Here is a 21872-nt window from a genome sequence, read left to right as displayed (position 1 = left end):
TTCAGTACATCTGCCTGTTCTGCTCCCCACTCTGTCTCTGGTGAATCCTCTCACCCCCGACATCTCTGGCCTGTACCCCAGTTCTTGCATTCATAAATAAATCTTTAAAAAAATAAAAAACAAATAAAATTGGAACTGAAAGAGGAGACAACACAACCGATCCCACACAAACACAAAGAATCCTAATAGTGTAAGTATATGCTAATATATTAGACAATTTAATAGAAATGGGCAAAAGCATACCAGATAGCAAGAATGAATTAAGAAGAAACAGAAAATTTGAACAAACCAATTATTAGTATGGAAATTGAATCAAAAACCTCTCATGATTGCAAAGCGATCTGCATTCACATGTTCATGGCACATTATTAATAATAGCCAAGTGATGGAAACAACCTAAGTATTCATCAACAGATGACTTTATATATATATATATATCATAGACTCTATATCCACCACATTTTTTTTGATACATATATGCATATGGAATATAACTTAGCCTTAAAAACAGAACAACAACAGAAAAAACGGAAAAGGAAAGTTGGCCAACATGGATGACCTTGGTAGGCATTATATGAAGTTAAATAAGTCAAGTATCACCTATACGTGGAATCTTTTAAAAAAAAAATAGAACTCATAGAAACAGAGCAGAGAAGTGGCTGTCAGGGACTGGGAGTGGGGGGAAATAGAGGGTGTTAAAGGGGTACAACTTCCTATTTCAGGATCTAATGCATAAAGTGGTGACTATAGCTGATCATGGTACTACCGAACTACTGAAATTTGCCAAGTGTAGAACTTCAGTCATACACAAAAATAGGTAAATATGTGATGTGATGGATGTGTTACTTAACTTGATATATACATATATAATGTATTGTACTTTACAATGTACATATATACCCAACCACCTCCATGTGCATCTTATGTATCTTACAATTTTTCAATTATACCATAAACTTCAAGATTACTCTTCTAAAGCAATCTCGCAGTGTGGAATCTGAACATAGAAATAAAATTGTTTCAAAATATCTTCAAAAAAAATTTAACTGAGCACCTATGTGATAGGCACTAGATTTAAAAGAGGCTTTTTAACCAATCTTGACTCAGAATGCCCTGTTTCTCTCTCTTAACTTTTGTATTCCGATCCATATTCAAAGCTCAGTTCAAATCTCCCAACTATTTTAGCACTCATTGATTCTGTACTTCTTCCAACTCTTGAAATACCAGAATGTATTGTTCCCAATTTTAATTTGATCACATATTAGGCTTTTATTCATGGGTATTTACCAGCTGATCTTGATAACTATCCAGTAACACAGCTGCTACAGGCAGGCAAGGTATCTTACATGCTGCTTGAGCCCTCATCCCCTCAGGGAGAGAGGAGCACACTGCAGGCGCCCCAGTCTCATGTGCTCCCATGCATTCCCACTGTACTGGGGGGATTATTCCATTTGGGCATTTATTCCTGTCTCCTTCACTACAAGCTCCTAGAAGTGAAAACACCGCTTCACAGTACACAGTAGTTCTACTGGCAAAATGTTGAATAAAAAGCAGGCTATAAAGCAACATGTTCAGAAGTATTCTAATTTTGTAAAATAAGTGTTTTATAGCTATAGAAGCAAATATTAGCTACTGCAGCAGCAAAAATGAACAGCTGTTGTCTCTAGGAGTTAGTTGCATAAGTATCTTAAATTATCTTCATGTTTTTCTGTATTTTCTAAACTTCTTAAAACAAACATGTATTGTTCTTTCAATCAAGAACCACAGACATTTCAGACATTATTTTATTATTTTTTTAAGATTTTATACATGCATACAAGAACCAGGGTACAGGCCAGATGTGAGGGAGGGTGAGAGGATTCACCAGAGACAGAGTGGGGAACAGAACAGGCAGACTGACTGAAATACACTGCTGAGGGGAGCAGCAGGCGAGACAGGAGAGGTCTGCTGCACCATATGGGTATCTTGCCAGATGGCCGGGATTGAATCCGCACTGCAGAGGCTGCGGACAGCTCCACAGAGCTGCGCTCAACTGCCTGCGCCACCAGGGGAGGCTCCAGACATTATTTTAAAACCTAATACCTTCAGCCTGACAAAAGAAAAGGATAGGGAAGCTAACAATTTGCACCATGGAAACTGGACCACCTTACAACTTACACAGTACATTATGCTAGTCACAAAAAGTATAAAAGTAAAGCAAAAGTGTAAGTGGCTTGATGGAAAAAAGGAGCAACAAAATACACAGGCTCTTCCAGTCCTCAATTCCAGGGAAAATAAAGCACTGTGGTTAAAAGAGTGAGTCCTGGACAGAAGGCAGAATGGTGGTTGCCAAGGGCTAAGGAGAGAGAGGCAAGAGGAATTATTGTTTAAGGGCTACAGTGTCAGTTTTGTCAGATGACAAGCTCTGTGGGTGGATGGTGGTGATGGCAGCACAGCAATGTGAGTATCCTAAGGCCATTAAATACATACTCCAAGAGGATTAAGATGGCCAATTTTATGTCACATGTCTTTCGCAAAATATTTTAAAAAATGGGCTGAGATCAAACACCCCTCACTACCTCATACATGAGTAAGCCCCTTACCTCTCCCCAAAGTGGGGACTTCATTGTGTACCTTATAGGTCTTGTGCAGATTATATTAATTGAATTCATATCAAACACTTAGAATAGTGCCAGAGAGCAGCATGGCTCGGGAGTTCTGAATTTAAAAGGCAAGGGAGTGAGGGAAAGGACGTCTGCTCTTCCTGGAGCCCCATACAGGATGGTAGCTATAATCCTCACTGGAGGGGTCTCCATGTTGGCTGGTGGATGTCCTGTCCAGTCGTCAAGGGGCAGGGTTCTCTGCAGTGGCTCTATCACTTGGCTCGGATATGACATAAATTACACCATTTCTGGCTCAACTCTTTTCCTGTTTTGTATAGTTCAGTTTGTGAGTTATGAAAGGATGAAATTTATTTTAAAGGAATGTAAAGATCTGTTCATTAAAGGAGTGAAGCACTTTCACTGTATGTTTAATTCTGACCTCCCCCCTCTCACTCCACCACCCAAAGAAAAAAGCAACAACTACTCTCTGAACTATAAAATGCTCACTAAAGAAATAAGAGATGTGCTAGGGATGGCACAGCATCTTGGCCCTTAAAAAGGTGGATCGGATAGGAATCACAGTCTAAAGACTTAATCTTTCAACTCTAAAGCAACACTGTATATGTTATCATTTCCTCACATATATCTGACAAAATATACAACTTAAGCAGAAGGCTGCTGCTACACTTTACATATGTTAAGTCAATGAAAGAGTATGGTATAAATTCTGGAGACTAAGACACATAGGATAGGATACAGTTTTGCCATCGACTAGATTATTTTGCAATCACTTGAAAAGTTCCCAAATAAAAAGGCTTTAAATATAATTTTGCATTCTGAAATAATTTAAGCAACTTCTTACCTCTTTTGTCACTCATAATGTAAGCATTCAAGGAAATGAAAAAGCACACATCTGGACCAAATAACAGAGGCACTAAAAAGAGAGGCCTAACATAGGCATGTAACCCAGAACTGCTGTAAATAACACACCTTTGACCTCAAAGAGTAAAATGTGCTACTTTAAAATATAGCAAAATACTTGAAATTTTATTGCTTCTATTCATCTATATTTTTAAATAATCTTACAAATATTTTAATTTTTAAAATCTGCAATTCCCTAGATATGTAATGAAAAATTCAGTGAACACAAATTATATTTCATTCCCTCCTGGAAATTCACAAATTCCATTTTCATTTCTAATATAATGAGTTTGATGCTTCAGTCTCTAGATACTGTATACAACTAATTAGTTTTATGTATATTCCAATAATAGAAAAAGCAACAATGCACATTATGAAGGTAAAGTATCAGCAAGAAACATTAGCTACAATACTTTTACCACTGAGACTTCAGTCAGCTGGAAAAATTAAATATTTATACCAGGCAACTCTACCTTGTGACCTAGCTAAAAGCAAAGTTTAAATTTATCCATGCAAATTAGCAGCAACCAATGATGAAACTGAAGAAACTCTTAATTGCAACTGCTCATCAGCTGACAAACTGAGAAGGGAAAAAAAAGACTTTTTCATCACTTGAACACTGTATAAAAAACTGAAGGCAAGGCCAAGTTCTACAGAAATGGAAAATATTTATAAATGTAAAGCCTAGAATCTTATGCCATTATGTACAAATATTTAAGACCTGGGTTAGAGAGAGAAAAACGCAACTTAAGTCTTAGTCCAAGTCTGTCTGCTCATTTGCAGTCAGCGGGTTTCTAAGCTGTCCATTGATGAATACGGATGTAAAAATCCTCAACAAAATCTTATCAAACCAAATTCAAGAATGCACTAGAAGTATCATATACCATGACCAAGTGGTGTTTATTCCAGGGTCATGAGGATGGTTCAATATCCAAAAACAGATCAATGTAACTAACCACATCAATGAAGGATAAAAATCACATGGTCATAGCAACAGATGCAGACAAAGTATTTGATAATATTCACCATCCATTTATGATAAAAACCCTCAAAAAAAATGGGATAAATGGACCATTCTGCAACATAACAAAGGCCATACATGACATGTCCTACTCAAAGGTGAAAAGCTGAAAACTTTCTCTCTAAGATCTGGCACAAGACAAGGGTGTCCAATTACCTCTACTATTTAATGTAGCACTGAAAATCCCAGTTGGAGCAATTTGACAAAAGAAAAATATAAAAAGAATGCAAATTATGAAAGAAGTAAAACTCTCACTAATTGCAGATGACAATATACATTGAAAACCTTAAAGATTCCACTCAAAAACAATTAGAGAAAATAAGCTAGTTTAGTGAAGTGGTAGGTTATGAAATCAATTTGCTAAAACTTGTGTTATGCAAACAAGCTAGAAGAGAAAGAAATCAAGAAAACAATTCTATTTACAATCACATCAAAAAGAATTAAGTACCTGGGGGGTAAACTTAACCTGAATGGCTTGTGCAATGAAAAGTCTAAGACATTGTTAAAAGAAACAGAAGAAGACACAAAGAAATGGGAGAATATTCCTACTTCTAGGACTGAGAGAATTAACATTGCTAAAATGGACATCTTGCCAAAGAAATATACATAGTGCAATCCCTACCGAAGTTTCAATAGCATTCTTTTTTTTTTTATAGAGGCATGTTTTATTATTTATTTGTTTGTTTATACATGCACTGGGTACAGTCAGAAGTGCAGGAGGGTGAGAGAATTCACCAGAGCCAGAGCAGGCAGAAGGACCGAAGCACACTGCTGAGGGGAGCAGCGGGCGGCAGGAGAGGTCTGCGTGCCATGTGGGACCCTCCTCTGGTGGCCGGGGAGCAGCCGGGGATCGAACCGGCGCCGCAGAGGCCGCGGGCAGCCTCGCAACCCAGCACTCAACCGCTGCGCCACCTGGGAGGTCCTCAATAGCATTCTTCAAAAAAAAAAAAAAAAGAAACAAACACTATGGCAGTACCAAACACCCAGAGTTCAAACTACACTATAAACTACGGTAATCAAAACAGTATGATACTGAAATAAAACTAGTCACATAGGTCAATGCACTAGAATTGAGAGCCCAGAAATAAATCCACACTTCTATGGATAGTTAATTTATGACAAAGTAGCCAATTGTATATACTGGTGAAAGGAAAGCCTTTTCAACAAATGGTGCTGGGAAAACAGGACAGCCATATATAAAAGAATGAAATTAGATCACTATCTCAAAGTATCCATAAAAATACTTTGAGCTAAAGATTTGGATATAAGACCTGCAACTATAAAATACATAAAAGAAAACATTGGCAAAACACTCCACAACTTCAATAATGTCTTTGTGGATGCATCTCCAACAGTAACAGAAACAAAGGAGAATATAAACAAATGGGACTATACCAAACTGAAAAGATTCCACACAGCAAATGTCTAAAAATAATGCTAAAACAAAGACACCCTAATAAGTGGGGTAAAATATTTGTACATCATACACTGACAAGGGGCTGATATGCAAGATCAACAAACAACCCGTACAACTTAACAAAAAGAAAGCAAACAATCCAATCAAAAAATAGGCAAAGACCTAAATAGACACTTTTCTATTTTTTCATTTTTAAATTATTTTTTATATCATTATATATAAAAAATATATAAAATATTTTTTATCATTTTTTTAAAAGATTTTATTTATTTATTTATACAAGAACCGGGGTATACTGAGAAGCGCAGGAGGGTGAGAGGATTCACCAGAGCCAGGGCGGGAACAGAACAGGCAGATCGACAAAATACACTGCTAAGGGGAACAGCGGGCATGGCAGGAGAGGTCTGCCACGCCATGTGGGACCCTTGCTGGCGGCCAGGGATCGAACTGGCGCTGCAGAGGCTGCAGGCAGCTTTGCAGGCCAGCGCTCAACCGCTGCGCCGCCAGGGGAGGCCCTATCATTGTTCATTTTTAAACAATATTTGCATCCCCCCCCAGGTGTAGTCCCCATAGAGTTTCCTTCACCAATGCATCCCTGCACCATCACCACAGTCCCCTGTGCTCCTCCCTCTCTCCCTCTGATCCTTCTCCCTCCTCCTCCCCTGCAGACTGTCTCTGATTTAAAATTGTCTGTTTTTCTTTTGTTGTGCTTTGTATAGTTTTTTTTTTTTTTACACTGATGTCTTATTTGGTTCCCCTATATTCCTGTTACAAGTGTGACCATCTGATATTTTTCTTTTTCCTTCTGACTTATTTCACTAAGCATAATTCCTTCTAGCTTCATCCATGTTGCTGCAAATGGCATGAGTTTAACTTTTTTGATTGCTAAAAATGGAGCTACCATATAACCCAGCAATTTCACTGTTATGGATCTACCCAAAGGACACAAAAACATTGATTCAAAAGAACACTTGTACCTCTATGTTTATTGCAACACTATTTATAATAGGTAAAACCTGGAAACAACCCAAATGTCGAAAAATAGATGACAGAATTAAGATGTGGTATATATACACAATAGACACTTTTCTAAAGAAGACATACAGATCTCCAACAGCCACATGAAAAATGCTCATCATCACTTATTAAGTAAATGAAAAATCAAAACCACAATTAGATACCACCAGATACCACCTCATATCTGTGAAGATGGCCCATATCAAAAAGACCAGAAACAAGTATAGGCAAGGATGTAGAGAAAAAGGAATCCCAGACCTGATTCGGCCCCTATGGAAAACAGTATGGAGACTTCTCATAATATTAAAACTAAATCTACCACACATTCGAGAAATTCCATTTCTGGGTGTCTACCTGAAGAATGCAAAAACATCAATTTGAAGTGATGTATGCACTACTATGTTCACTGCAGCCCAATTCACAACAGCCAAGTTATGGAAACAACCTAAGAGCCCAACAGATGAGCAGATTAGGAAGTACATTTATACTGTAATACTCAGCTATAGAAGATGAACTTTTCCCATTTGCAATAACATTGATGGAACTGGAGGAAATGATGCTAAGCAAAATAAGTCAGAAGGAGAAAGACAAATACTTCGCAGTTTCACTTTTATTTGGAAAATAGAGAAACAAAACAAAGGGTCACAAAACCAAACTCAATAACAAACTCCAGAAATCTAACTATTGAATTGAGACTACTGGGAGGGAGGCGAGCAGGGCACGGAGGTGACTTAGTGGACTATGGCAGCAGTCTACGGGTACCCTGGTGTGGTTCCAGTGTAGGAACATACACCTGAAGAGGTGCAATTGTATACCACTGCATCACACACAGTGTTGTAAACCAATGTCACTGCAATTGAAATAAAAGCGAAACAGGTCTTCCAGTTATTTCTCCCCATGTTGGGATATTCTAACCTCAGATCATTGTACAGTGTGGTGGTAGAGATGCTAAATTTACTTTACTTTGCTACTTATGTCCTCAATCTCTCAAGTCAGTATTTATAATGTACCAGATTTGGCAAAATTCCAAGTCTTATCTAGATTTTTATTTTAGATTTAGGATTTAGGAGGATAGTTGTCACAGTGGCATATGCAAATGTGCTTTTGAGACCAGAAATATCATCTCACTCTTGGGAGTGCTCAGGATGTGTCTGCCCACTGCTATGTGGCAGGCATTCCACAGCAAGTGAATGAGCTAATTCTGAAAATTTGAAGGAAAATTTTTAATGTTCATGGTAAGATAAAAGAATTTCATCCAAAAAAAATCTACAAACATGGGTTTCAAAAAAGTTATTTCCGTTTTTTCCACCCTTTATCAATACTGAAAGGTGTATATGAGTGAGAGGAAAACAGTGACATGAACTGAGAGTTCAGAGTCCTGATACAGTTCTTCTGGTACATTCCCAGTGATTGGAACACCTGTGGTACAAGTGAGGGCTTCCAAATTTTTGTTTTCAATAACACTGAAAGAAGTCCTAATTGAGTCGTCATGTTATGGATCATACAAAATTATTTTTGATATTGTTATGTGATTTTTGGCATGTAGTTGGGAAGGGGTCAAAGAACTGAATGATATTGCTAGATATTTAAAAACCCCCACAAAACTCCTACTCCCATCTGCCTATTAATATGAGCAAGGTTTCTTAATCCTTGAATCTATTAAGAAATAAAACCCTGTCTTATTCTAGTAATAGGTGAAATTAATTCTCAGGTGTCTATGTCAACTGAAAAAAATCTATTTTACGAATAAACATTTTACCTTTTATATTATTTTGTGTTTTAAAATGAGTTTATTCAAGAATGTTCAGACAATAATGTGTGATTTGTCACTAAAACAAAGTTCCATTTCTTCATGAAATCAACATTATATAAGAGGTTACAGAGTTATAAGCTTCTTTCTATACTGGCATTCTGGTAGTACAGCACAGTGAAATCATTTTTGCAAAAAAAAAAGCGTTTTCTATGCTTCTCCTGAATAAGTGAGGAATAACAGAAGTTGGCATAAAAAAGTCAATTTTTTCTATTCATTTTATAGTGCTGGAGCCAGTATTTTTACCTTCACAGGCTACAATTTTCATTTTATCCACTTTAATAAATTCTTTGAATTCAACATCATTTGATACAAAAGTCCACACATTATCTCGAAATCTCTATGTATTTAGAGAGCCCCTGAAGATGACTCTGCTCCTTAGTCTCTGAGCCAGTGCTGACCTTATAGCAGTATCACACTGAAGTAGAACTTGAGAGATAAGCAGGGGTGATCTGTTGAGACTGTATGAGCTCATTGAAGCTCTCTTGGAGACTGTTTCTCAAAGTGGTATTTCAGTGTAACTGAAAAGAACTTGGTGTAGGAGGAAGAAATTGTTTTTCTGATTCAGGCTGGCACTGATATACAGTGGGGAAGGCACTTCCCACCATGGAACAGACAGAAGTATTCAGAAGCCCAGTAGGAGAAGCCTACTTCCTATACCACCTCTTCAGCCACTGCTTTTATGTTAACTTTTTCATAAATTTTGTAATGCTTAGTTTGATCACATACACTAATATCTTAAGAATAAACTGATGCAAAGAAACCTTTACCACTAAAATCCTATGATTAAAGGGTATAATTATTTTATGTGTCATTTTGTGATAGCACAGTATAAGGTAATAAACAGAAGACTTTCAAAGATAAAAAAAATTAAGTTAGGATAATATTCTAGAGCAAATATGGAAGAGAAATAGGAGTTAAAAGAGCAACTAAAACTATAAGTGTCTCAGATCATAAGTAACATCTTGCTCTTGTTTTTTTTTTATTTTTTAATGGAACGATGGTATTCAAGTCACTATGGTATTTGGTTCCACTGGATACCTTTAAGAGAGTGACATAACACCCCCACTTTTTTTTAAAAAAAAGATTAGTATGTGTAATGTTTCCAACCTTTTTCATCTGCTATAATAATCAAACATTAAGGGCCCCCCCTGGTGGCGCAAGGGGTTAAGACGAAACCTATGAAGCTGTCCACAGCCACTTCAGCATGAGTTCAATCCCTGCCCAGGGAGCTACCCACATGGAGCGGCAGACCTCTCCTGACTTGCCTGCTGCTCCCCTCAGCAGTGTATTTCAGTCAATCTGCCTGTTCTGTTCCCCACTCTGTCTCTGGTGAATCTTCTCACCCCCTGCACTTCTGGCCTGTACCCTAATTCTGTATGCATAAATAGATAAATCTTTTTTTAAAAAGTAAACATTAATATTCTTTGAAACCCAAGATACATAGCAAACAGAGGTTCAGTATTTATTGGCCCTGGACAGAGAATTTACTCAAACTTTGTGCCTGGGCCCTAGCCTGCCTCAATCTGGCTTCCTGAATCACTAAATACGATCATCCCCGACCTAATTTCCAGGTGAGTCCTGCTGAAAAGTCCAAAGGGGTTGGAGTAAAGAGAAAGAAGAAAACAGGGAAAACAAGACAATGGGATTATGGGATTAGATTCCTTCAACAAAAGGGCAAAGGTTAAAGAAACAAGGAACAAAGGTTTCAAACTATTAACCAATATCAGTGTTAAATTCTGAGCTGGGAATTTGTCTGGTAAACATTTCAGTCACAAAGAGATTTAGGATTGAATTCCAGTTATGTAAAGTATTCATTTCAAGTGGTATAAACCAAGATTTTGGTTAACATAATCCCATGCAAAACAGATTGGGAGGAAAAAGGAAAGGTGCCATTAGTTTTAGAAATATAAGTCTTTATACTCTTTTTAGAGAAAAGCAAAGAAAAACGTGTATGTTTGTGGAAGTGGAGGATGGGGCGGAGAGAGCATCGCTGGAGCAGGTGCTGCAGGGCACCTGAGTCCAGCATGAGAAAGGGAGAAGATACTCTGGTTTTCCTTAATAAAAACAAGTGTACTCAGGCCACACAAGGCAGATAAGCATCTATCACGAGTTCCTAAATGCTATGTATTTTGTACAATGGCACTTCACTGTAAAACTAGATCATCATATCATAAATAAGGGGCACTAATTTTAGAAAAAGTATGGATGAAACCCCAGTTCCATACAGAATTGTGAGGCTGTCACCTGCAGGAAGTTCACACTCTTCATGCTGATCTGGCACGCTCCTCAAGTCAACAGAGACATAGTGAAAAGCTACTGTTAAATATCAAATTCCCTCCACTACTTTCAAGATTTACTACTATGAAATTATTAAGAAACTGGGAATGTGAAGCAAAAGGAAGAGTAGCTGAAGGATACAATCATTGCTTTTAGGCTTTTGTAACTAAGATCTGCCTACTCAATACGGACCTGAGATGAAGTGTCTGGATTGTTCATTGTAACAGAACCATGAAAATACTAGGGATTAGGGCCTCCATGGTGGCGCAAGGGGCTAAGCACTGCACTGTGAACCTATCGGCAGCCTCTGCAGCATGAGTTCAATCCCCGGCCAGCCAGGGAGCTACCCACATGGCACAGCAGACCTCTCCTGTCTTGTTCGCTGTTCCCCTCAGCAGTGTATTACAATTAGTCTGCCTGTTCTGTTCCCCACTCTGTTTCTGGTGAATCTTCTCACCCCCTGCACCTCTGGCTTGTATCCCAGTTCTTGTATGCATAAATAAATCAATCTATATAAAAAAGAAAATATTAGGGATTTGAAAAATGCCTTCACTTCTAAGTGAAGTGTAATAAAAAGTGTGGTCACTAAAATTTTCTAAGTTTTGACCGATTTTTTCTTTGGAAGGTAGAATGAGGCAAATACTGGAGGAGTCAACACCAAAAATTTATTCTAGTGATATTTTATTTCTCACTCAAGATACACCCCACTTTTAATCTCTCTGCTTACACTTTTTGAATGAATGCCTGTGGGATCCTATGAGAGTACCTAAAGAACATTACATTAATACACATTGATAAATATCTTCTAGAATATCAGTCTCTTATAAAACCTCAGCAGGACACTTTCCAAAAACATTATTTCCCCTGCAGCATTTCTCTGTGATTTTATTCATAAGTGAGTTCTATAGATAGAAGTTCCAAAACATTTTCAATCCAGTTCTGCTTTATGATTCGACTTATGTGTTTATTTGTGTAAATAAACACATGAGCACCTAAGAATAAAAGTAAGACCAGTCTTCTAGAGAAACAGAGTATCTTTCAAAGTATGACAGGTATGACCTAACATACCACTATTTTCCATCTCTTAAAAAAATGTTTTTCTCCCTTTACACAGAATGCTTGCTTTAGCTATAAACAGGACAGATTGTTGATCTATGCCTGAATAAACTTATGTCACCTCCACTAAGTCTGACACCCAGTGAGACAGGAGATGGTAGGGGACAGACTCAAGCAAGAGCAACATTGTGTTTTCCAGGGTGGCCAAAAGGACTAAACCACATCTGAGATTTTCATACAAACTCTGTTGACCAAATTGTTTCAGACAGAATTGGTAACTATTACGTAGAAACTATTTCTGCAGACTAGAAACCCACTTAGGATCAGCATTAATATAATGGAAAATATCATTTGCTATAATGAATGGTGAGTATTTCTCTGTGAAACTGGTTTTAATTTTAAACACACACATATGTATTTGCATACTGGATCATAATGTTTTCTAAGGGCTGAAGATAGACTGACTCTGTAAACTATACATAGATATTATAATTTTTATGCTGAAAAATCCCAATTCTACAGAGATTAAAATGTATAATTAAGATCTTATATAAGAATATATACATTTGTCTATACACATTTGGTTTGTAATGATGAACTTTAATAGAATTGAAACAGGATTAACTGCGGATGATAGTATTAAACATTATGTTAAACCAGGGACTATCCTAGGCATTTTACATAAATTATTTTATTGTTCAATACACCTCTAAGATACAAATTATTCTCCTAATTATACACAAGAAGAAACACTACTCAGGAAGGTAGGACAACTTACTTGCCTGGGGTCTCAAAGATCAGAAGCAGAACTGGAATTAATCCCACATTATTCAGTTACAGTGTTTAACTGAGTTACAGTGTTTAACTGAGTTACAGTAGAATTAGAAATACTTGTTTAACATTAATGTTTCTGTGATTAGCTCCTTGACATTACATTTAGGAAGTCTCAGAGGACAGGGATGTAGAAACATGCCAGAGTGGGCACATCACTGGTGGAAAGGAATTCCGGCATCAGAATAAAAATCTTTACAAAGTGATTATACTTCTCAGTGCATGCAAAATTCCCAGCATATTCCCAGCTTGCACACTAAATTGCAAAACTTAAAAAGGTAATGTTTGGGCAGATTTGTAAGCAGCTTAGGATTGCTTAAGAATGCTAAGTCTTAACATTTTCATCATTCCCGTTGGTCAAAGGTCACACTAGAAGAATTACAAGAACTCTACTCAAAACTTCAACCGATATCACAGGGTGGTGATGTGGACTGCTATTTTAAAGGGAATCCAAGAATTGACACAATAGTAAAATTTGCCATTCACCATTTTACCCTCCAAAATCAGATTTGCCTGCACAGGTAACTAAACAGAGACACATTTCAAATGTCCAATATGCCACATTTTCAAATTCAAAACACAAAACTTGCTCTGTGCAAAGAAGTATAAGTGAAATTATATTCTACACAATGGGAGTCTGTTTTTGACAGAATTTTTTGGTAATTCTATGAGGAAATACAAATGTGCTCTAACAACTAGAAAAGGGCATTTTTTCTTCCTATTTCCCAACAATGAAAAGAAACATTAAAGCCGTATTATATTAAGTGGCAAAAAGAGTGATTCAAATTCTGTCAGGAAAACCTAATACTGGACGTTTCCTGTTTTCTGATTCTCAAAATTTCAATAAACAGTTAGTCATCATTTTTATACAAATACTAAGGGTCCCTCTAAAAGATATACAATGAACCACAAATGTGCTTAATATTATACTGTAAAACTGATAGTTAATTTACCATTCCAATGCATTTTCTGAGGATGCTCCAGATACTGAAGTCATTTCTGGAAAACATTGGGGAGGGCAAACTTGTTCTGAAAAAGGAAAAGAAAAATATTTCATTTTAATACCACTGACATTTAGAAGGAAAAACCGTGATTAATGTGAGAGCTACAGGCATACAAGAATAAACACACCTTTAAAATGTCCATCATCTTAGAGGAAAACAATGTCAACCTGAGGTTGTACCTCTGTTCACAGCAATCCTGGGCCCCTGGAAAATTTCATAGCAGATTGACTGGTCCTAAGTCTTTGGTTTTGTTTGGATTTGAATTCTTCAAGTTCAACTTTGTTGATGCCCAATTGTTTGGACCACCTCGGAGGGACCCTGTTACTTAGTATAAGACACACCTTCCGTATGCTGATACTTAACAAGTTATTTTACTCTAGGGCTAAATAATGCGACTGAAATGCCACTGACAGAACCTAAAGATTTTTTTTTTAAAGATTTATTTTTGCATATAAGAACTGGGGTATAGGCCAGAGGTGTGGGGGGTGAGAGGATTCAACAGGGACAAAGCAGGGAACAGAACAGGCAGATTGACTGAAATACACTGTTGAGGGGAGCAGTGGGCAAGTCAGGAGAGGTCTGCTGTGCCATGTGGGTAGCTCATGGCTGTAGTGGCTGCAGATAGCTTCACAGACTGCATCTTAACCCCATGCGCCACCAGGGAGGCCCAGAACCTAAAGATTTGTAAGAAATTAAAAGGGAAAATGCAAACTAACTATAAGAGCCAAAGTAAAACTTAGGCCCTGCATCATATATCAGTACTTTTCTAAGGACTGACATGAACATATTTGGTAACTCTGGATATATTGGAAAATCCCTTACAGATTAATCTCTACAAGAGGAGCATTATCAAAGCCTCTGCAGAGAGTTAGAAACAGCAAGAAGGATAGTGGCTGTCAGTGGCAAGAGGGTCAAGAAGTTAGACAAGCAGCATTTCAGGTCTCAAGCATCCTGAGACCACACTCCTGGTTGGTAGGAGCCAAGTCCACTTCCAGAGACCACAAGAGAACATCAGGAGGAGGGGTAAGAATTGCCCAGAACAACTCTCTAAAACACAATTGCAATAATGCATTATTTTGTTATCTCAGGCTGTGACAAAGAATGGTGTTTCCCAAAATATACCCATGTCACTAAAATTTTAAAGCAAATACTAAGCAAAAAATTATCTTCTAAAGAATCTATTCTATAAACCTCTTTGAATTAGAGACATTTACACAAGTTTCAGTTTTTAAGTAATTTTAAAATCCTCCATGATAAAATTCATATTTCTTTCCCTTTCAGGAACACACACTGCTCATTTGGCAGATTTGTCATTGAACCAATCTGCTGGATAAGTGGCCACAGATGGTATTTAAATCACATTCTCCACAATCCAAGATCATCAATTTCTGTGACATGCACAATGGATTCCAGGGATATAATCCCTGCCATTATCTACCATTGTACATTTAATACAGCTTTAGAGAAGTATATTAAATTTTCTCTTTTCTATGAAAAAAATCAGTCAGAAATACCTAGGAAGTTATAAATTCAAAATGAACTCTGTAAAGACTAAGAGAGGATCAGGATCCACCTCTCTACCCCACAACAAATTCTTACATTAAATGTAAAGGCAAGAATAGCAGAAAGGCAAGAAAAGCAAGAAATATGTTGGAGACAAGACAGGAAAGCAAGGGACACCCAAACTTTTTTATAACTCTCAGTTTAGAAACCATCATAGGACTGCCAGTCAATCCCTCCCAGAAATATTCTATACTTATTTTGATGCATATATCTCTTTGTAGTGTTTTTTGAAATGCAGTAATTAGTCATTTATGAAGAAGCCAGGTTAGAACACACCCAGAAAGCAAAGGTGATGGTAAAGGGCTACAACAAGAGCCCAGCTATCTTCTTGTGTACGACACAGAGCATGACACAAACTTCCTTCAGACCATGCTGCATGCACCAACAGATCAGAAGCAGCAGCTCATAATCTAATCAGAGAAAACGCTCAATCTTCTGCAGTGTTACAGAAACTATTGAAACAATAAAGTTTGATAATTAAAAATTAGATTGCAGATTAAAATTTTAACAAATTTATACCGAAAAGGACACATTTCTATATTTTAAAATTTTATTCCCTCACCAAGGGGAAACAAAGAATTCCCTAACGATATTGGATGAAGGAGGTGTTCCTCCAGGCAGAAACAGAGGAGAACAACAATCAGAATTTTCAGGCTGAAAGCACAGATCAATTATTCTCTTCTCTTGGAGTTTATCTGAGAGTCATTATCCTGAATTCTATGCTTCCTTTTTCTCTTCACACAGAGAGAAAACACCCTGTGCCAGGAACTGAGGGTGATATGCCCTGGTTCTATTTCAACCATACAGATGACATTATAACTATCTACCCACAACACAATCACTGGTTTTAAATGAAGAGTCACTACAGTTGTTTTATCGGCCTGATACAAATGGCTCAGCCTGTAGCCACCAATGCTCCATACACTGAGTTGTGCACACATCCCAACTGAGCCATGTGGATTTGTGAGGTGATTCATAAATGCTGTGCTATAGAAGACCCCCTATTCTGAAAAAAGGTGCACAGGGTCAGGAGCTCACTATCCCCCAAATCTTCAAAGAATATTTTTGGATGCAGAAACTATATGTAAGGCTCAGCTTGCAGAGCCTCTCAAATTCATGTGACTTTGAGATTCTCAAATTCACAGATTCTCTCAATCCACCTGAAGGCACTGGACCCACTGCCTTCCTGCTCCTGGCTCCCTGGATTACTAGGATAAGCACAGAACACTTGTTGCTCATGGAAATGCTCTGGGGGAAAAAAGCAGGCAAAATTAAGCTTAGCTAGAATTAGGTAGCTGGTGTATCATGCTTTTCAAGTTTGCTTCTTAATTTTCCTGAGGCCACATGTGCCCTTCTGGGTCTGTATATAGCTATGTGTATTTGCTACTGAAATGTTATGCAGGAGGCTCTTGCATGGAGGATGTGAAACAACTGTGGGATGGCACAAAGGGCCAGAGTGTACTTTCTTGCCACAGCCTATGTGGGGCCAACCCCCAGGTCCAGGCCACAAGGCTATATTATAAGCTAAACTAAAAAAAGCAATGCCAGGAACAACCGGAGTCTTTCAAAAATGAAGATACAGTTTCTTACCTGATTATCAGCTTAAAGATTTTTAAAATTCTTTGTTATTTTTATTAAGTATTATATTTGGTTAAAAATATTCATAGCCATTAGAGATACCTGCTCGCTGAATTAGACTCTCAACTGGTAAGACTTCTTTGTATATTGTACTTTATTTAACCCACCTACATTACAAATAACTTTCTCCGAGTTAACACTGGTCTTCTGATTCTGTTAACCATATAATTTGCCAAACCAAATCTACCAACCTGGTAAGGCTAAACATGGTATCATCATGATCTATATGTGAAACATTAATTAAACAACTTTCAGTGGTTTCCCTATGGATAAGATGAAAGCACTTGGCTATTCTATTAATAGTTACTCAAGAAAAAAAGGTAAGTTTCTCTCTCTCTCTTTTTTTTTAAAGATTTATTTATTTATTTATACAAGCACTGGGTACAGTCAGAAGCGCGGGAGTGTGAGAGGATTCACCAGAGCCAGAGCAGGGAGCAGAACAGGCAGACTAATGAAATACACTGCTGAGGGGAGAAGCAGGTGGCAGGAGAGATCTGTGCGCCATGTGGGCCCCTCCTCCGGTGGCAAGGGATCGAACCGGCACTGCAGAGGCTGTGGGCAGCTTCCCAGTCCAGTGCTCAACCGCTGCGCCACCGGGGAGGTCCAAAAAAAGGTAAGTTTCTTAAAATGGCTTTGGATGGGCCTCCCCAGTGGTGCAGCGGTTGAGCGCTGGGTTGTGAAGCTGCCCGCAGACTCTGCAGTGCTGGTTTGGTCCCAGGCCGCTGGGCGAGGGTCCCAGCTGCTCCCCTCAGCAGTGTATCGTCAGTCTGCCTGTTCTGCTCTCCACTCTGGCTCTGGTGAATTCTCTCACCCTCCCGTGCTTCTGACTGTACCCAGTGCTTGTATAAATAAATAAATCTTAAAAAAAAACAAACCCAAAAAACAGTTTTGGAATCTCATTTTTAATTTTTTTAAAATGTAAATGCCATATCAAAACCAAGACAACACATACAATAAAAACCATCTTCTTACACATTTACCAAATGCAATTAAATATGGGGGGTATGTAGCTCATTTTTCAACTTACAAAATACATTACTATGAAACAATACACAGAAAAAAAGCAAGCTGGTTATCTCTTCCCGCTCCGATACAACAATCTGAAGAGCTTCCTTTCATGCCTTTTTTCCTTGTATAAACTATATGGGTGTGTGAATTTTACTTGAAATATTACCATACAGGTCATTTTATTGTTTCCACTAAATAGTAAGGCCCCTTTCAAATTGATTGATACAACTATATCTATCTTCCAAATACTTTTACACACCCGTTATGTGCACATACATGTAACTTAGTAGCATCTCATGCATTCTGCCCACACCCCACTTCATCTCTGTCACCACTGTACTACACTGTAACCCAAATTAAGAACTGGATAGGTATCTTTTATGCATTTTTACATTTTCTCAAATAATCCCACACAGGGCATGCATATGTACACAAGGGGGCTTCCTGACTTTATGATTCCAACAGAGAAATCCAAAAGAGAAACCAGTTACACAAGCTTTTCTATGGTTTGCTTTTCCCATAAAATCCTTCACATAAACTTGTTCAAGTTTATGGCAGACTAATTCTTTCAATGAAAGAATACTACTCCATGACAAGACTACTGTATATTTTGCCATAGTCCATGAAAGGCATTCAGTTTTCCTCTTTTATTAATGACAATGTAGCAAAAACATTTTAATACAATGTTTCAATCTGATGCTTTGATTTCTATAAGATAAATTACTGGGAGTGAAATTTCTGGGTCAAAAATATCTCTATCCTATATTTCCCAGATATCAAATACTCTCTGAAAAGGTTTAAAAAATTTCGTATTTCAGGTTGAGCACTGCGCTGTGAAGCCGTCTGCAGCCTCTGCAGCGCTGGTTCAATTCCTGGCCGCTAGGGAGAAACCCACATGGTGTGGCAGACTTCTCCGGCCTCGCCCGCTGCGCCCCTCAGCAGTGTCTTCGGTCCGTCTGCCTGTTCTGCTCCCCACTCTCTCTGGTGAATTCTCACCCTCCCGTGCCTCTGACCTGTACCCCAGTTCTTGTATAAATAAATAAATCTTTAAAAAAAATTTCATATTTCACTAACAATCTATGAGAGTATATTTTCCTACATCCCCACCAGCAGCAATACATCTCGAAAAGCGTAATTATTCAAGTGTTGTCAGTTGGATTACTAGTAAGTTATTGTATTGCTTTGTTTTTCCTTGAATACCAGTGAATCTGAACATCTTTTCATGTTTAATAACTATTTGCATATACATCTGTAGATTGCCTATTACATCGTTGATAACACGGATTTTTTTTTCTGTAAATTTCTACGAATTCTTTAAGTAAGCCAGTTGTTAATTTTTTGACATCTTGATTGCAAACAGGATCATCTGCAGGTTAAAAAAACTTTTGTAGTCAAATATGTCTTTTATCGATTATTTTTGTAGCTTTGGGGGTTTTATGTGGGGAAGACTTCTCCCACCCCAGAATTTTTTTCATACTCTAATTCTTTAAATGACAAACATATGTCTATCAAAAATTCCTATCTCTACACAAAAATAGCTAGGGGCGTCTGAGGCAGGTGCCCTGGCTTGTTCACTGGGCCATGCTTGCTATCTATCGGCTAAAATGCCCTCTGGCTCCTAGGTATTTAAGGGTGGGGCCTGCTAACTCACCCAGCGCCCTTTTTCAGCTCTCCAATACTTCTCTTACCCACAATTCCAGGAATCTTAATAGTCTACATTTTAATTTAGCTTTATCCCACCTCCTATCTCATTTTAAAAGACACGTGATCATTGGTTTGTATGCTTCAGAGAGGTTTTTAAGTTTTAGTTCAAAAGTTATTTTTTAGAAGGCAACACTTTCATAAATGCTATTCATTGTATCACTCACTTTAAATGAGTTCTGCCAATATGAAGTGTTCGCATACTAATAGCTAACATTTAGTTGGTATTCACTTTACAAGTTTAGTGAGTAGTTAGAACTGAGATTCTTCAACACCAGACTATTAGTTCCCAGGTTTCAGAGTCTTGGCTGATACTTACTGAGGGTATACTTGAACAAGTAACTAACTGTTCTGAAGCCCAGTGTTTCTACTTAGAAAATGGAAATACTACTTCCACAGGTCATGGAGAAGTTCCCAAGAGATAATGGGTATACAGTATTTTTAAAACTTCATTGATGGTTTGTAAACTCAATTAGTGGTTCACATAATAGTATTAAAAAAACAAAATAGAATACATCTAGTAAGGATAGGTATTGTAAATGAAAATTTTGTTTCAGTAGTACATACACCACTCATATGTATATTGCATTATTTAAATATATTTTTTTCTTATACTATGGGACTTTATCACTGACCTAGAACATTCACTTTAGTGCCTGGAGGGTAGAAAGTCTCAAAATAAGAGGACATTGAGCTATCATTTCAGGGGGAAATCATCTCATTTTTCTGTTTGAGATGTTAAAGATTTAAAATTACTGTATTCTGAGTGGATAACTTACTTTTTACTTACTAACTTTCCAAAAATGATCTAGGAGTAATGACTGTTTATTGAACAATATGCGTAACTATATAAATGTTTGCAGGGAGAACTAGGTTAAGAGTTAAGATTTCTTCTATCAAGAGAAGCTTGAGCAATTGTTTCCACCCTTGTGCTACTGCCTGGCTAGGAAGGCTTTACACAGGGTTGAGGGAAGGTTTAGTTAGGTCAAGGGTCTCATCTGCCATCAAATACCAGAATGAGCTGAGCAAATTTTTCAAATTCCATACCCTGGGCTCTAGAACTTCTAGTTAGAGGGTGGGGGGATCGGCAACAAAGGACTTTTTTCGTTAAGGAGCAATCAAACAATCTGGGCAAGGCTCTACACTTGTAAAGTCCCTTTCTTTTTTGTGACTTAAAAGCTCTTGGTAGTCTTTATTTATTTAAAGATTTGTTTTTATTTATACAAGAACTGGGGTACAGGACATTGGCACAGGAGGGTGACAGAATTCACCAGAGACAGAGCAGGGAGCAGAACAGGCAGACGGACAGAAGACGCTGCTGAAGGGAACAGCGGTTGAAAAAGGAGAGGTCTGTCGCACCATGTGGGAATCTTCCTGGCCGGCCAGGAATTGAACTGGAGCTGCAGAGGCTGCGGACAGCTTCACAGCATAGTGCTCAACCCGCTGCGCCAAGGGGGAGGCCCAGTACTCTTTGTTTTAATGTCATACCAATCTGGGTGAAAGTACTAGAATGCTTCTATCTGAATGACATTTTTAATATATGATGAAAGAAATTAATAAAACCCCATTTTAATTTATTGTGCTTTAAGAATTCCATCAAAATTTTTAAATGGCACTAAAACTGACTCCTGTCTTTAGACTTGAGGAAACTTTCACCAAATATATCCTTGAGAGAAGGCTTCCAGCATTCCAAAAGGCTCCTCCATTCAGGCTTCTCTTCAGCACCTACTTGGAGAGCAATCTTAAATTCAAGCAAGCTGTCAGCAGTGAGAATTTTAAAAGTAACTTCAGTATTTGAATTTAAAACACTGTGGATGGCTAGTGTTCCATGTTCTACTTAAATCTCACAATTGATTTTCCTATGTTCATCCATCCTTCTTCATTCACTAGGTTGTAATTGCCCCTAAGGTTAGAGGTGATGTCTTTTCTTATGCGCCCCTCACAGTGCTGAGTATTCTGCATGCAACAGATGCTTAATGTTTTAAAGTAAATGATTTTCACTAATGTCTTTTAGGTTAAATTT

General features: G+C 37.8%; 1 protein-coding gene and 1 pseudogene across 9 annotated transcripts in view; both read right to left on the bottom strand.

Annotated features, from left to right (window-relative positions):
* Positions 1–21872, bottom strand: part of OSBPL1A (oxysterol binding protein like 1A) — a 192341-nt gene that overhangs the window by 24322 nt on the left and 146147 nt on the right. For all 9 annotated transcript variants that reach the window (XM_054694131.1, XM_054694128.1, XM_037508727.2 and 6 more), the window contains one exon: positions 13889–13964. In XM_054694131.1, coding sequence (XP_054550106.1) covers positions 13889–13964 — 76 coding nt within the window. The remainder of the gene's footprint in view (positions 1–13888; positions 13965–21872) is intronic.
* On the bottom strand, positions 8841–9376 carry LOC119243712 (transcription initiation factor IIA subunit 2-like; annotated as a pseudogene).

This window comes from Talpa occidentalis, unplaced genomic scaffold (genome assembly GCF_014898055.3).
Source record: "Talpa occidentalis isolate TD23 unplaced genomic scaffold, MPIMG_talOcc4v2.1 talOcc4.13, whole genome shotgun sequence".
NCBI classification, from domain to species: domain Eukaryota; kingdom Metazoa; phylum Chordata; class Mammalia; order Eulipotyphla; family Talpidae; genus Talpa; species Talpa occidentalis.
This window is presented reverse-complemented; position numbering and strand designations above follow the sequence as displayed.